The sequence below is a fragment of the Podarcis filfolensis genome (assembly GCF_964270895.1).
Source record: "Podarcis filfolensis genome assembly, chromosome: 18".
NCBI lineage: Eukaryota > Metazoa > Chordata > Lepidosauria > Squamata > Lacertidae > Podarcis > Podarcis filfolensis.
Window position 1 is genome coordinate 6,980,384 of NC_139622.1, and position 13,370 is coordinate 6,993,753.

The 13,370-nt window shown below is 46.2% G+C and overlaps 1 protein-coding gene across 2 annotated transcripts in view; it reads right to left on the bottom strand.

Moving 5' to 3' along the window:
• Positions 1 to 13,370, bottom strand: part of CHAF1A (chromatin assembly factor 1 subunit A) — a 32,163-nt gene that overhangs the window by 13,873 nt on the left and 4,920 nt on the right. For both annotated transcript variants that reach the window (XM_083594452.1, XM_083594451.1), the window contains exons 3-9: positions 11,943 to 12,718; positions 4,982 to 5,038; positions 3,538 to 3,779; positions 3,358 to 3,418; positions 2,799 to 2,867; positions 1,330 to 1,556; positions 348 to 516 (exon numbers count right to left, since the gene is read on the bottom strand). In XM_083594452.1, coding sequence (XP_083450578.1) covers positions 348 to 516; positions 1,330 to 1,556; positions 2,799 to 2,867; positions 3,358 to 3,418; positions 3,538 to 3,779; positions 4,982 to 5,038; positions 11,943 to 12,718 — 1,601 coding nt within the window. The remainder of the gene's footprint in view (positions 1 to 347; positions 517 to 1,329; positions 1,557 to 2,798; positions 2,868 to 3,357; positions 3,419 to 3,537; positions 3,780 to 4,981; positions 5,039 to 11,942; positions 12,719 to 13,370) is intronic.

Sequence of the window (13,370 nt, forward strand, 5' to 3'; positions counted from 1 at the left end):
ACCCTTGGGCTCCCTTCTGGCCCTACAAGTCTATGATTCTGTACCTGGAGGTGCTGAGGATTGCACAGCCCTCTGCGTACAGAAAAGGTGCTCTTATGGCTGAGCTACGGCCCTCGCCCATGGTCTCAGGCAGAGACCATGCCCAGCCCCAACTCCCAAGAGCCAATAAACTGGATAGTCCAGAGATTATAATTGGATGCAATTTCATATATACCCCACAGCTGAGGGCATGGTGGCAACCACAGCCTTATATATTGGCGATTTACACCTGGACTTCTCTGCTTAGCTGCCTAAGGGCTTGCCACTGAGTTACTTCAGCTGAAACAAGAGCAGTATCACGTGCTGACCTCCTCTTTTGACCAAGGGTTTCTTGGGCGTATGGCTGAGGATTTCTTGTTCCACGTGCCCCAGTAGGCAGGGCGGTGATTCTCACAGAACTGCAGGAGCTTCATCCTACCGAACTTCTTCCTCTCCGGCACATCTCCTGCTTGGCTGCTGCTCACAATGACCACATCGCTGTTGAAAGGAAAATGCTGTAATCAGTCACGGGTATGCAGCCCACCGGGGTTCCAAGCCAGTGAGAGAAAGACCACCGGCAGTTGACTGACGGCGTGAAAGACTCCTTTATCCCTGCTTTCCACTGAAAAGGATTTTTTTTATATAGAAGCAATGCTAAGATGGCAACACTGGACTAACAAGAAAAGGGGCTACTGCCCCCAATAAAGGTCTTTAGTTAAACCACTGAGCCTCTTGGGCTTGCTGATCAGAAGGTCGGTGGTTCGAATCCCCGCGACGGGGTGTGCTCCCGTTGCTCGGTCCCTGCTCCTGCCAACCTAGCAGTTCGAAAGCACGTCAAAGTGCAAGTAGATAAATAGGTACCGCTCTGGCGGGAAGGTAAACAGCATTTCCGTGCGCTGCTCTGGTTTGCCAAAAACGGCTTAGTCATGCTGGCTACATGACCTGGAAATTGTACGACGGCTCCCTTGGCCAGTAAAGCGAGATGAGCACCACAACCCCAGAGTCGTCCGTGACTGGACCTAACGGTCAGGGGTCCCTTTACCTTTAAACTAAACCAAGTTAAACCAAATGAAAGGAAGGAAGGAAAACTTTTCCTTCTTTTAGGTTTCTAACTCTCATAATTCCCTCTATCTGATGATGCCGGGGTGGGAGAACATGGTGGGAGGCAATGAGCCAACGTCGGACGTTGCAGAATGCCATGTGCCCTGCTGAGGAGGGTTTGAGAGCAAGTGCTGCAGATTAAGGCAGTAGCAGTGAGCAGCCTTCTACAAGTAGCGTAGCTCAAAAGCTCACAATACCAAGAAAACTAACCTGTTGAATGCATCAGCATTCGGGCTGCTGATGAGGGTGGGTCCAGTTTTACAGGGATCTCTGCTTTTCAGTTCTTCCAAGAAAGAAGCACTGTAGCTCTGAGCTTGCAGCAGCCAGTCTAACTGGTCCATGAGGTCCTGATCGACTGCAACTCGGCAGATTGGCGCGAGGACCATGTTCTCCTTGATCTCAAACGGAGCAAATCTGCCACACCAGCCAGCCAGAATCTGAAATCAGGAGGAAAATGTTATACACAAGCTCTTGGTCTCTCTCCATCCTCCCCTCCCAACTACCTTACTATCAGCACCAGCTTCCTATTCTCTCCTGGGCATAATTCATGTTTTGACCAATAAAGCCTGAAAAACATGTGGATACTGGATACATCTGGCTACTTTGATGTGATGGTCCCTTTTGCTGCCTGAAAAAGACCAAAAATGATGCTTCCTCTCTGGTTTGGGCTGATATTTGCTTCTTAATCCAGGTACCAATTTTTGCCACCATCTATTCCCTCCCTTCTTGGTGCTACTTGAAATTCACTTAGAGAGCCAGTGTGTTGTAGTGGTTTAGAGCGGTGGACTCGTAATCTGGGGAACCGGGTTCGCGCCTCCGCTCCTCCACATGGAGCTGCTGGGTGACCTTGGGCCGGTCACACTTCTCTGAAGTCTCTCAGCCTCACCTCACAAAGTGTTTGTTGTGGGGGAGGAAGGGAAAGGAGAACGTTAGCCGCTTTGAGACTCCTTCGGCTAGTGATAAAGCGGGATATCAAATCCAAACTCTTCTTAAGGCCTCTGCAAGCCATGGGTCAGCTATGCTTTCTGACCTTTTTTGATCTCCATAACTAGCTAAAGCAGGGTTGGGGAACCTGTAGCCTTCTTCCAGCATAAAAGATGATGGGAGCCGAGTCCAGCAATGTCCTTAGAACCACAGGTTCCCCAACCCCAGGCCTAAAAAACTCTCAGAAAGGCAAGCGGAGAAGGTACACCCAGTAGCTTCTTCAACAATATAAGAAGCCCACTTCTTCTGGAGCCACACCGCCCCAGCTTATTTTAGAATCAACACATGGAGGCATTTTTATTGGCTGGTTTTTGGTGATGGGCATTGAGGTGGCAGAGTGTTGGGCAAGAGTTTTTAAATTATGCATTTTTAAAAATTACTAGCAGGACTTCATATTTGTTTGTAGCACACTTGGCGCATATTCCTTGCGGGTGGGTAGAGCAATAGATCTAAAAATCAGGGTTTTGTGTTTGTATTCTACTTTTGATTTGATAGACAGGTGGAGTAAACATATTTTAAATAAAAAAGACATACATAGTTCAGAGGGTTCTGTGCATATACAACACAGCATTTAAAATGTGAACTGTGTTGGCCACCTTGAAGGCAATTTCCATTGCCCTGGAAATTTTGCATGGATTTAAATGGCATTGCAGGAGAGCCAGACAAAGGCAGACAAACAGCAAAACAAAACTCACCTTTGGAGCAGGCTGGGTTTTGGGCTTTTGGAAGAACCTGGTGATCTCTGCCTTCTCTGCTTTGATACGCTAGAGATGGAAATATGGACAAAATGAAATGCAAACGATTTGGATTATTTAAAAGCATTTCTGCGAAAGCTCTGGATAATTAAAAACACCACTGTGAATTCTGGCCCCGGCCACTTACTGATAACAACGTAATTCATAAAAACGTAAGAAGCTGGCTGAGCCAGACCCTTGTAGTCCACCAGGCTTAGTATTGTCTACACTGACCGGCAGAAGCAGGCTGGGATTTCCCGACGCATGGGCTAGGCTGGCCTTCCCCTCACCAGGATGTTTTTGCCGGGAAGCAAGGAAGGCAGCCTCCTCCAAGTCCTCAGCATCCAGCCAATGGCAGAGGCCAGAGTGTGCTTCCCTTCGGCTAGACCAGACTTTCCCAACTAGGTCCTCTCCAGATTATGGTGGACTACCAGTCCCACTGTATGCTGGCTGGGGCGGATGGGAACTGGAGCCCAACTGGAGGGCACGTGAAGGCTGAGCGAGACAAAACCCCAGTTACCTTTTCTTCCTCTTTCAACCGTTTCTCCTCTTCTCTCTTCCTTTTCTCTTCTTGCTTTGCCCTTTAAAACAAAAGCTTAATTTCAGGGAGGGTGGGGGGGGGGGAAACCAAGCAACCATGCACACATGTTCAAGCATGAGTCACACGTAAAAACAAACCCCACCAGAGAGTACAACTTACTCCAGAGCTTCCTGCTTCTCTTTCCGTTTTTCCTCTTTCGCCCGCAGCTTCTCAGCCTTCTCTTTCTCATCTTTCTCCCTTTTCTCCCTCCTTTCCTTATCCTTCAACTCTTTTTCTTCTTCCTTCTTCCTCTTCGCCTCCTCCCGGGCGCGTTCTTTTGCGGCCTTCGCCTCCTCCTTCAGCCTCCCCTTCTCCTCCCGCTCAGCTTGCTGCTTTTGAAGTTTCTCTGCACGTTCCTGATCCTGGGTTGCGAGAAACGACAACAGACACCCCCAAACAGAAGAGCTCTTTAGGCAACGCTCCACCAACATCCTAAGAAAGTCAAGCACTGCCTAATCGCAGGTGCCAAGAAGCTGCTCAATCAGGCTCCATTTCTGGTGAGAAGCCATTCGTTCCATCAGGCTCCTCACCTTCATCCACTGGTACCAGGCAGCATCCAGTCCACCACATGGCAGAACAAAGGGAGAAGGGAAGCAGGCAGACTTCACCAGTGCTGCTGAGGGACCAGCAACGTTAACCTCTTCCTCTCCCTGTTACCATTCCGGTTGACCATTGCAACCAAGCAGTAGCACCAAAGTTTGCTTCTCCTGCCCCTTCTCCCTCCTGATCCCCTTTTCCCCGCCTGAGGGTGGGACACGGGTGGCGCTGTGGGTTAAACCACAGAGCCTAGGACTCGCCGATCAGAAGGTTGGCGGTTTGAATCCCCGCGACAGGGTGAGCTTCCGTTGTTCGGTCCCTGCTCCTGCCAACCTAGCAGTTCGAAAGCACGTCAAAGTGCAAGTAGATAAATAGGGACCGCTCCGGCAGGAAGGTAAATGGCGTTTCCGTGTGCTGCTCTGGTTCGCCAGAAGCGGCTTAGTCATGCTGGCCACATGACCTGGAAGCTGTCTGCAGACAAACGCCGGCTCCCTCAGTCAATAAAGCGAGATGAGTGCCGCAAGCCCAGAGTCGGTCACGACTGGACCTAATGGTCAGGGGTCCCTTTACCTTTACCTATGCCTGAGGGCAGGGCTGCCATGTTACTGGTAACTAAGCTGCTCTGGAAGCCTGTAGGGTAGGGTAAAAATGCTTCAAAACAAACAGACAAAGCAGCACCTCCTTTCTGTACTCGAGCTAAAGTTCCCGCACCCTCCTACTCACTTCATCTATAGCTTCTTGAATCCTGGCATTGCTTGTAGAGAGAAAAGAATAACGCTTGAAGCAAGGGCACAGAAAACAAAAAGGCCCACAGCGCGAAACTTTAAAAAGCAGCAAGTCAATCTGAATAGGGGTGGGGGAACTTTTTCAGCCAGAGGGCAACCTTCGGGGTCCACATGCCAGTGGTGGCTTGGACCTTCAGCAGAGGTCAGGAAACCGGAAAAGGGATGTGCTCTCCGCTCATTACCAAAAGTGAACAAATAAGGTTTCTAGGTCAATGGGGGGGGGGGGGGAAACACCACTTTACCCTCTGCAGCTTTAGTTTCTCCTTCTCCTCAGAACTCCGGTGAATTTTCTGCGGTGCCTGGAATTGAGAGGACAGAGACAAGCATGCGTTATTTACACCCCTTTAAAGCAACAGAAACGAAGAGTCCCGTGGGACTAGCGGTCAACAGATTTGTTTTCTTATTACAGTGGTACCTCGCAAGACGAATGCCTCGCAAGACGAAAAACGTGCAAGACGAAAGAGTTTTCCGTTTTTTGAGTCGTTCCGCAAGACGAATTTCCCTATGGGCTTGCTTCGCAAGACGAAACGTCTTGCGAGTTTGTTTCCTTTTTCTTAAAGCCGCTAAGCCGTTAATAGCTGCTAAGCCGCTAATAGCCGTGCTTCGCAAGACGAAAAAACCGCAAGACGAAGAGACTCGTGGAACGGATTAATTTCGTCTTGCGAAAAAATCTGAATTCCTCAAGCATCCTTTAATAAAACTTGGGGAAGCTTTGGGTGCCGGAAGAAGGGTGCAGCTCTAAGCCAGGATTAAAAAAAAAATTTCGAAAAGGTTTCACAGGTGGAACCTGCAATAAAATGCTGCACTATGTAATCATCCAGTATTTGTTTATAGAATTTATATCCTGACTTTTCAGCCAAAGGAGTTCAGGGTAGCAGTGCGGAATACCTACAAGGCACTTTTCCAGAATACTCTATTACTGCTATCCCACCCTCACGAGCATCTTCAGTCCTCACTAAGTTCTTCACCCCCCCCCAATTTATACTTCTGTAAAACTTGGGAGTTTCTTCAAGCCTGTTGATACCTCATCCTTGGCCCAAGACTGAAAAAGGAAGCAGTTGAGCACTGCTACTACATTTGACTGGAGTATTGGATGTTAGATATCCAGGGAGTATCCAATGTTTGTCGAGACTAGAGTACAACACTGAAATTGACATTGCTAATTTAGGAACGTATAGTCGTACTTTGGTTGCTGAACGCCCTGGAACTCATACATTTCGGCTCCCAAACAATCTAAAACTGGAAGTGAGTGTTCCAGTTTTCGAATGATTTTTGGAAGTCGAACATCTGGCACGGCTTCCAATTGGCTGCAGGAACTTCCTGCAGCCAATCAGAAGCCACACTTTGGTTTCTGAACGTTTTGGAAGTCGAACGGACTTCCGGAACAGATTCCATTCGACTTCCAAGGTACGATTGTACTCCACTTATGGCTAAAACTGGATACAGCAGTTTCCAAAATGTTGCACAGAACGTCTTCAGGCTTTTGACCCAGGAGCACGAAACATCCTGTAATGGAAGACATTTGTGCTACATGGTTTCCCTTCCAAACTTCTCTTGGTTCCTGCTTGCGGTGGCCTCCTCCCTCGTGTGAAATCACACACAGAGAGCAACCACCTAATGTGAGCTAAAAAGCTCTCTTCAATACAGACAAACCTTGGGTTGTATTCAGCAATAGTCATACTCAGAAGAGATCCGTTCAAATTAATGGGCATGAATAACTTATGTACATTAAATCTTCACTGGACACAACCTGTTCCTCTTTCCAGAAGTCATGAAGCTGAAAGTAAAACCTGAGAAGCAGCTCTTGCATAAATTGATGTTATGAAATACACACACACACACACACACAAACTCACTCAAATTATCTTCCAAAATATACTTTCAAGGTGGGATGGAGTAAGATACAAAAGATGGCCAATCTTGCCCACCTAATTTACTATGATATTTATTGTGTATGATTATGTTATTCTGAGTGTTTCAGTACTGAGAAAGCACAGCTGATAGACCTACTGAATTGCATCTTAGGCTGTGTACGCACCACACATTTAAAGAGCATTGCTTTCCCCAAAGAATCCTGGGAACCATTGTTTACCCCCACAGAGCTACAATTCCCAGCACCCTCAACAAACTATCACTCCCAGGATTCTTTGGGGAAAGCCATGTGCTTCAAATGCATGCTCTGCATGTTATGTTATGTATATGGCTTTTTGGGAGAGATTTATCCTCTTTTTGCATGATAATACTCAGAGCCTCTACCAAAGGCGTCATGGACTTTGAAGAAGCACGAACTTGGGGCGAAAGGGAGAAACGAGCTGCAGGGGAACATCTCCCAGCCCTTCTGCACATAAAGCAAGATATTCTACCAATGAGTTATGGCCCTTTCCTGAGGGGCACTGAAAGAACAGGCATATGCAAGGATTGTGGAATTTAACAGTTAAAGCCACTTCAGCAGACAAGCCTTATAGGTTACGGAATGTCAGACGGCTGCAGTTCAGCTAAAAACTCTCCAGCTCCCAATATATTAGAATCAGGACTTCTGCGACAGCACTCACCGGAATAGAGCACAAGCATACACACCCCTCTTTTTTGCTGCATATGAAAGCCATTGTGTGCTGGCACCCCCAGCACTTTCATCAATACAAAATGCCGGCACCCCCCCAAAAACATCAACGCCTCCCATTAAATTTCAGTAGGGCCTGGGAAGAAACTGTGCCCCATCCAAGCAGCAGCAGCACAGCTCACGCCACACACCTTGCGCTGCACACGTATTTCCCCAGAACAATAAAAGGAGGTGATCAAAATAAAAGTGTGCCCCAGATTCTTCTGTTTAAACATTATCCGGTCTTTCTCTAGAATGCCATCCTTCCCTGACCTAAAATTAAGCAATACGGGGGGGGGGGGGATATTCTGGAGCCACAAGATTATATTTGAATTGCTGTATCTCCCGCACCTCACTTTTCTTGGGTTGGTTTCTTTTTTCAGGCCTTTACATCTCTCTACATGGGAGACTAACCACATTTCCACTGCTCTGTGTAGGCCAAAACACAGTCTGCTGAAGCCCCCCCCCCCCCCCGCTATATATGTCACAGCAAACATCCACGTTTCATGTGGGGTGAAACATTTCCCAGGGCTTTCTTTTTCCACAGCATTTTTTTCTATTTTACAGGATCTTTAGTAACAACGAATGGATGCCAATCACAAATACAGCATTAGGTACGCCCAGGGTGGATTTGATTTAAATCACGATTTAAATCACTAGTCAGTAAGACTTGATTTAAATCATTATTTTTTTTACCAAAAGACTCAATCTTGCTAGTATAATCTTAATATTTACAACCAGATGAAGGTTTCATTTTTGGAATAATAAATATTCAGAGTAGATTTTACAATTCTATCAAAAATTTCTGATTTGGTTATACTATTATAAATACATAGGCAGACAATTATGAAATTATTGTGTGGTTTAATAAGTTAACATCAGCAAGTTATATTTGGACAATTTTCTGATGTACTTTATTGGAAGGGGAATTCCCCCCCCCCATAATATCAATTTATTTAACTAAAACAATAACATTATAGCATATGTATCCATGTTTGTTAACTGATGTGGTTAAACAGTTTTTTAAAAAAACAAAACAAAAACTGAGCAGACATGAAAAACTGAAAACAAATTCTTATTTCCTGATGAATAGCCTGTGGACTATAATGTAACTTAAATAGAAAACTATATTTAGAGAGATTTCCCCTCCAAAATCATTTTATTTTAAAAATCCAATTTAAATTAAAAAAAAAATCTGTATTAAATCAAAAAATCCAAATTAAATAAAAAGTCTGCTTTTTTTTAATCATTAATTTTTATCCACCTTGGGTATGCCTGGCAGTTTCTAAGTTGGTATCTGAAGAAGTGTGCAAGCACACGAAAGCTCATACCAAGAACTAACTTAGTTGGTCTTTAAGGTGCTACTGGAAGGAAAAAAAAAAATTGTTTTAAGTTTTTAGCGTAACTTTATTAGGCACAAATAAGCATGCTAAATTAGATCACTCTGTTGGGCGCCAGAAAGCTTTCCAATAAAAGCTGAACTTTTTCCCAGTGCAAATTAGCTGACTATGCATAGGAGACCACCCCCTCCATCCCATTTCATCGCTACTGTGCCCGAGAGGAGACAGCTCCTGTCACACCAACAGAGTTATTTTTGAAGGGTTTGGCACTCAGGTGACTATTTCCAGCCTATAACACGTGGTGGCCAAAATTCCAACCAGTCAAAAAGAAGATCCAATAGAGTGAGTGTTAAATATATTTAGAACATGCCACTCCTTGCAAGACTTAGATTTCCACTTTGTATCTCAGCCAGCAGACTCTAATTCCCAACCTATGCTACCAATCAATCACTTAAGCCACATTCTAATAGCAACTTAAAACCCAAATATTTCCCTGTTCTAGTGATCTTTAGTTCTGAGAGCCTGCAGGTGAATTTTACCTAATCATGTGAAGTTGTACCTTTTTAAAAAGTGTGCTGGGGTGAGGAGAGACACCTCCTTTTTTTTTACTTTCTTTAACCAGACCTTCCCTGATTCTGATCAGGCTGCACCACCATGCGAAATCAGAAACATTGTATGTTCTTGCTCAGAATCAAGGATACAGTAACTTCAAGCAAAGCTACGGTTAGCCAGCTACCAGTCCCATGGAGCAACTGTACAGTACAGTGGTACCTTGGTTTACGAACTTAATCTGTTCCAGAGGTTCGTTCTTAAACCAAGGCGTGCTTTCCCATAGCTGCGGGGGACTCAATTTACAAATGGAACACACTCAACAGGTTCTGCTCCCAAGGCAAAGTTCACAAACCAAAACACCTGCTTCCGGGTTTGCAGCGTTCTTAATCCAAGTTGTTCATAAACTAAGCTGTTCTTAAACCAAGGTGCCACTGTATTTGACAACTGGCAGCTAAAGTAAGAAGTCTGCCCACACGTTTCACTTTTAAGGAGAGGAAGATAGCAATGAAAAGTCTAAAGAGTAAAGGGACCCCTGGCCATTAGGTCCAGTCGTGACCAACTCTGGGGTTGCGGCGCTCATCTCGCTTTATTGGCCGAGGGAGCCGGCGTACAGCTTCTGGGTCATGTGGCCAGCATGACTAAGCCGCCTCTGGTGAACCAGAGCAGCGCACGGAAACACAGTTTACCTTCCTGCTGGAGTGGTACCTATTTATCTACTTGCACTTTGATGTGCTTTTGAACTGCTAGGTTGGCAGGAGCAGGGACCGAGCAATGGGAGCTCACCCCGTCGCGGGGATTCGAACCGCCGACCTTCTGATCAGCAAGTCCTAGGCTCTGTGGTTTAACCCGCAGCGCCACCCGTGTCCCTACGTTTAGAGCATGGCATATTTCATGCTCTGGTGCGATGTCTTTCTTGCTTTTGTATGCTTAGTAGTGAGCTGGGCATTCACACGCTTGCTCCCTAAGTCAGGTCCTTAGTAGACATGACTTTACAACATCATAGAACTGTAGAGCCAGAAGGGACTACGAGGGAATGCAGGAATCTTTCATCCAACCTGGAGCTTGAACCCAGGACCCTGGGATTAAGAATCTAAAAACCCTGGGACAAACTGTCCATGGCCCTCTGGCAGCGATGGTGGCTCATTTACCAGAAGTAATGTACTTAGTGTTAACTCTGGAAGTGAATATACTTGATTCTGGCCAAATCTAAGCCTCCTAGAGGGACGCGGGTGGCGCTGTGGGTTAAACCACAGAGCCTAGGGCTTGCCGATCGGAAGGTCGGCGGTTCAAATCCCGTGACGGGGTGAGCTCCCATTGCTTGGTCCCTGCTCCTGCCAACCTAGCAGTTCGAAAGCACATCAAGTGCAAGTAGATAAACAGGTACTGCTCCGGCGGGAAGGTAAACGGCGTTTCCATGTGCTGCTCTGGTTCGCCAGATGGAGCTTAGTCATGCTGGTCACATGACCCAGAAGCTGTACGCCGGCTCCCTCGGCCAATAAAGCGAGATGAGCGCCGCAACCCCAGAGTCGGTCACGACTGGACCTAATGGTCAGGGGTCCCTTTACCTTTTAAGCCTCCTAGAGCAAAATATACATAGAAGATTCTAACTGCTCAGGATAAAAAACGGGGGATTCGAACCGCCGACCTTCTGATCGGCAAGCCCTAGGCTCTGTGGTTTAAACCACAGCACCACCCGCGTCCCTAACTGCTCAGGATGCAAGTATCCAAAAAAACCCAAAAAAACCCCTAACCCACTGACAGAAAAGAGAAATATGTAACATAGCTTTTAGAAGTCACTGTACAATGTGGAAACCTGTGTTTGAAGCTGAAATCCTGAGGGAGAACCTGATAGGGAAAGAGCTAGGACAGGCATGTCCAACTCCCAAGAGACTGTGATCTACTCCCAGTATAAAAGAAACAGGCAGTGATCTATCCATTGTCACTGGAGGGAGGAGAAGCGTGCGGTTTTGGGGGGGAGGATTGCCAAGAGTTGTTGATTGTGGGGGGCCTTTGACCCGACACTTTTAGCTTTTTTTGGGGGGGGCCTCAGCCAAAACTCCAGGACTCACAATTGCACGCAGCACTAAAGAAAAGATTACCGTATTTTTTGCTCTATAAGACTCACTTTTCCCTCCTAAAAAGTAAGGGGAAATGTGTGTGCATCTTCTGGAGCGAATGCAGGCTGCTCAGCTATCCCAGAAGCCAGAACAGCAAGAGGGATTGCTGCTTTCACTGCGCAGCGATCCCTCTTGCTGTTCTGGCTTCTGAGATTCAGAATATTTTTTTTTCTTGTTTTCCTCCTCCAAAAGACCTCCAGGTCTTGTGGCCTGGTGCGTCTTATAGAGCGAAAAATACGATACTTTCGCTTTCCACCTTGCCCGGCTTTCAATGCTGCTGCAGCGCCGATGGAGGAACCTAGCACCGGGGGCGGAATCATTCCTTGCCCATGATCGACCACGGTTCCATGATCTACCAGGAGCACCCCGGGGATCTACCTGTCAATTGCGGTCGACCGGTTGGACATGTCTGATGTAGGAGATACGACAGACGAGGACTGTAAAGGCACCAAAGCTGGAGTAAATTAAATGGGCAGAGAGAGGACACTTGAGAGATGAACATGTGGATAAGGCAGCAAAAGGAAGCTGGGAAAGAGAAGATCTTGCTAAGGAACATTTACCATCTTTATTGCTTCTATCTCAACACATACTATACCTTTCCAACAGGTGTTGAAGCAGCCATCGGACTAATATTGTCCTTGCATCCTTGTACACGCAGGGATTCAGGTGAACTGGTAAGGGAGGCGGAACTTAACGAGGAATTTGTATAATCCTTGCTTTCTCCAGGACAAGACTCAATTGTCTCATTTCCAGAAGACAGGCTCCTTTCCAAAGGTGAAGCTTGTGGAGATCTAGCCGTCATTATATCCTCCAGGACAATGACGGGCATTTTCCTTTCAAATATGACATTACTGTGTTTGCTCTCTGTAGTACTATTGGTTTCTGTTTTGGTCAACACCATATCTGATAATTCATCCTCATCTGGTGTAACTGGGCAAGTTGCCATCAGAACATCCACAGGGGTATTACAAACAGGCTTTTGTGGACCAGATTGGGCTTCCGTTTCCTCGTGAGTTTTCTCTACAGGTGCCGCTACTTTGTTCGATTTGCAGTGGTCTGTGTCAGTATCACTCAGTCTGTGGTTGGAATCCTCTGTCAAGTCTATGAAGGGCAACTGACTTGTGCTATTTTTTGTGCTTTTCTGCACAAAGTTATCTAACGGGCCCTTGCCGTTAATGAGTTTTGGAACAAATTGTGTCTCGGTTTCCTCATGGCAGCTGTTCTCCACATTGTCCGGTAACGGATGTGACAAACCAGGACAGGGCGTGTTTTGATCAAAGGCGTTTTGAGAGTTCCTGCCTCTTTTGACTCCCGGGTTTCCATCAAGTTTCTCCTTTGGTATGGGATTCAAACGCTTGAAAGGCAATCGTGCTGGAAGAGAAAAACAAGAAGCTGAAGAATGGTACAGTAGTTTACAATTTTGGGCAAGATAAAAAAAGAGGCAAGTGGTCTAACATATGGATGTATTTCCCCCCAATAAAAGTACATATTTTAGAAAGCTGGATCTGTGCACCCAAGCTTACTAAATAACACCCATTTGCAAGGGGGGGGGAGGATGGTGAGAAGGAAGAGGCCTTGGAGATAACCTAGCCAGCCCCCTATGCAATTACAGAATCCCTGATAGATGCTGAACTTCTGCTTAAATAGCTGCAGTGAAGAACAGCCCACATTTCCCAAGGCAGACTATTCCTGTATCAAACATCTCTTACAGTTAGGAAGTTTATGTTTTTAAATCAAAACTGTCTGCAGACCCCTTTGGTAACAAGCAACAAATGTTTAATACCACGAATAACAATTTCCTCCTGATGTTTAGCCAAATTCTACGTTGTTGCAATTTTCATTCATTAACTCTAGCCCTGCCCCATAGACCAGGGGTCAGCAAACTTTTCCTGCAGGGGGCCAGTCCACTGTCCCTCAGACCTTGTGGGGGGGCTGGACTTTTTTTGGGGAGAGGGGGAGAACAAATTCCTATGCCCCAGAAATAACCCAGAGATGCATTTTAAATAAAAGCACACATTCTACT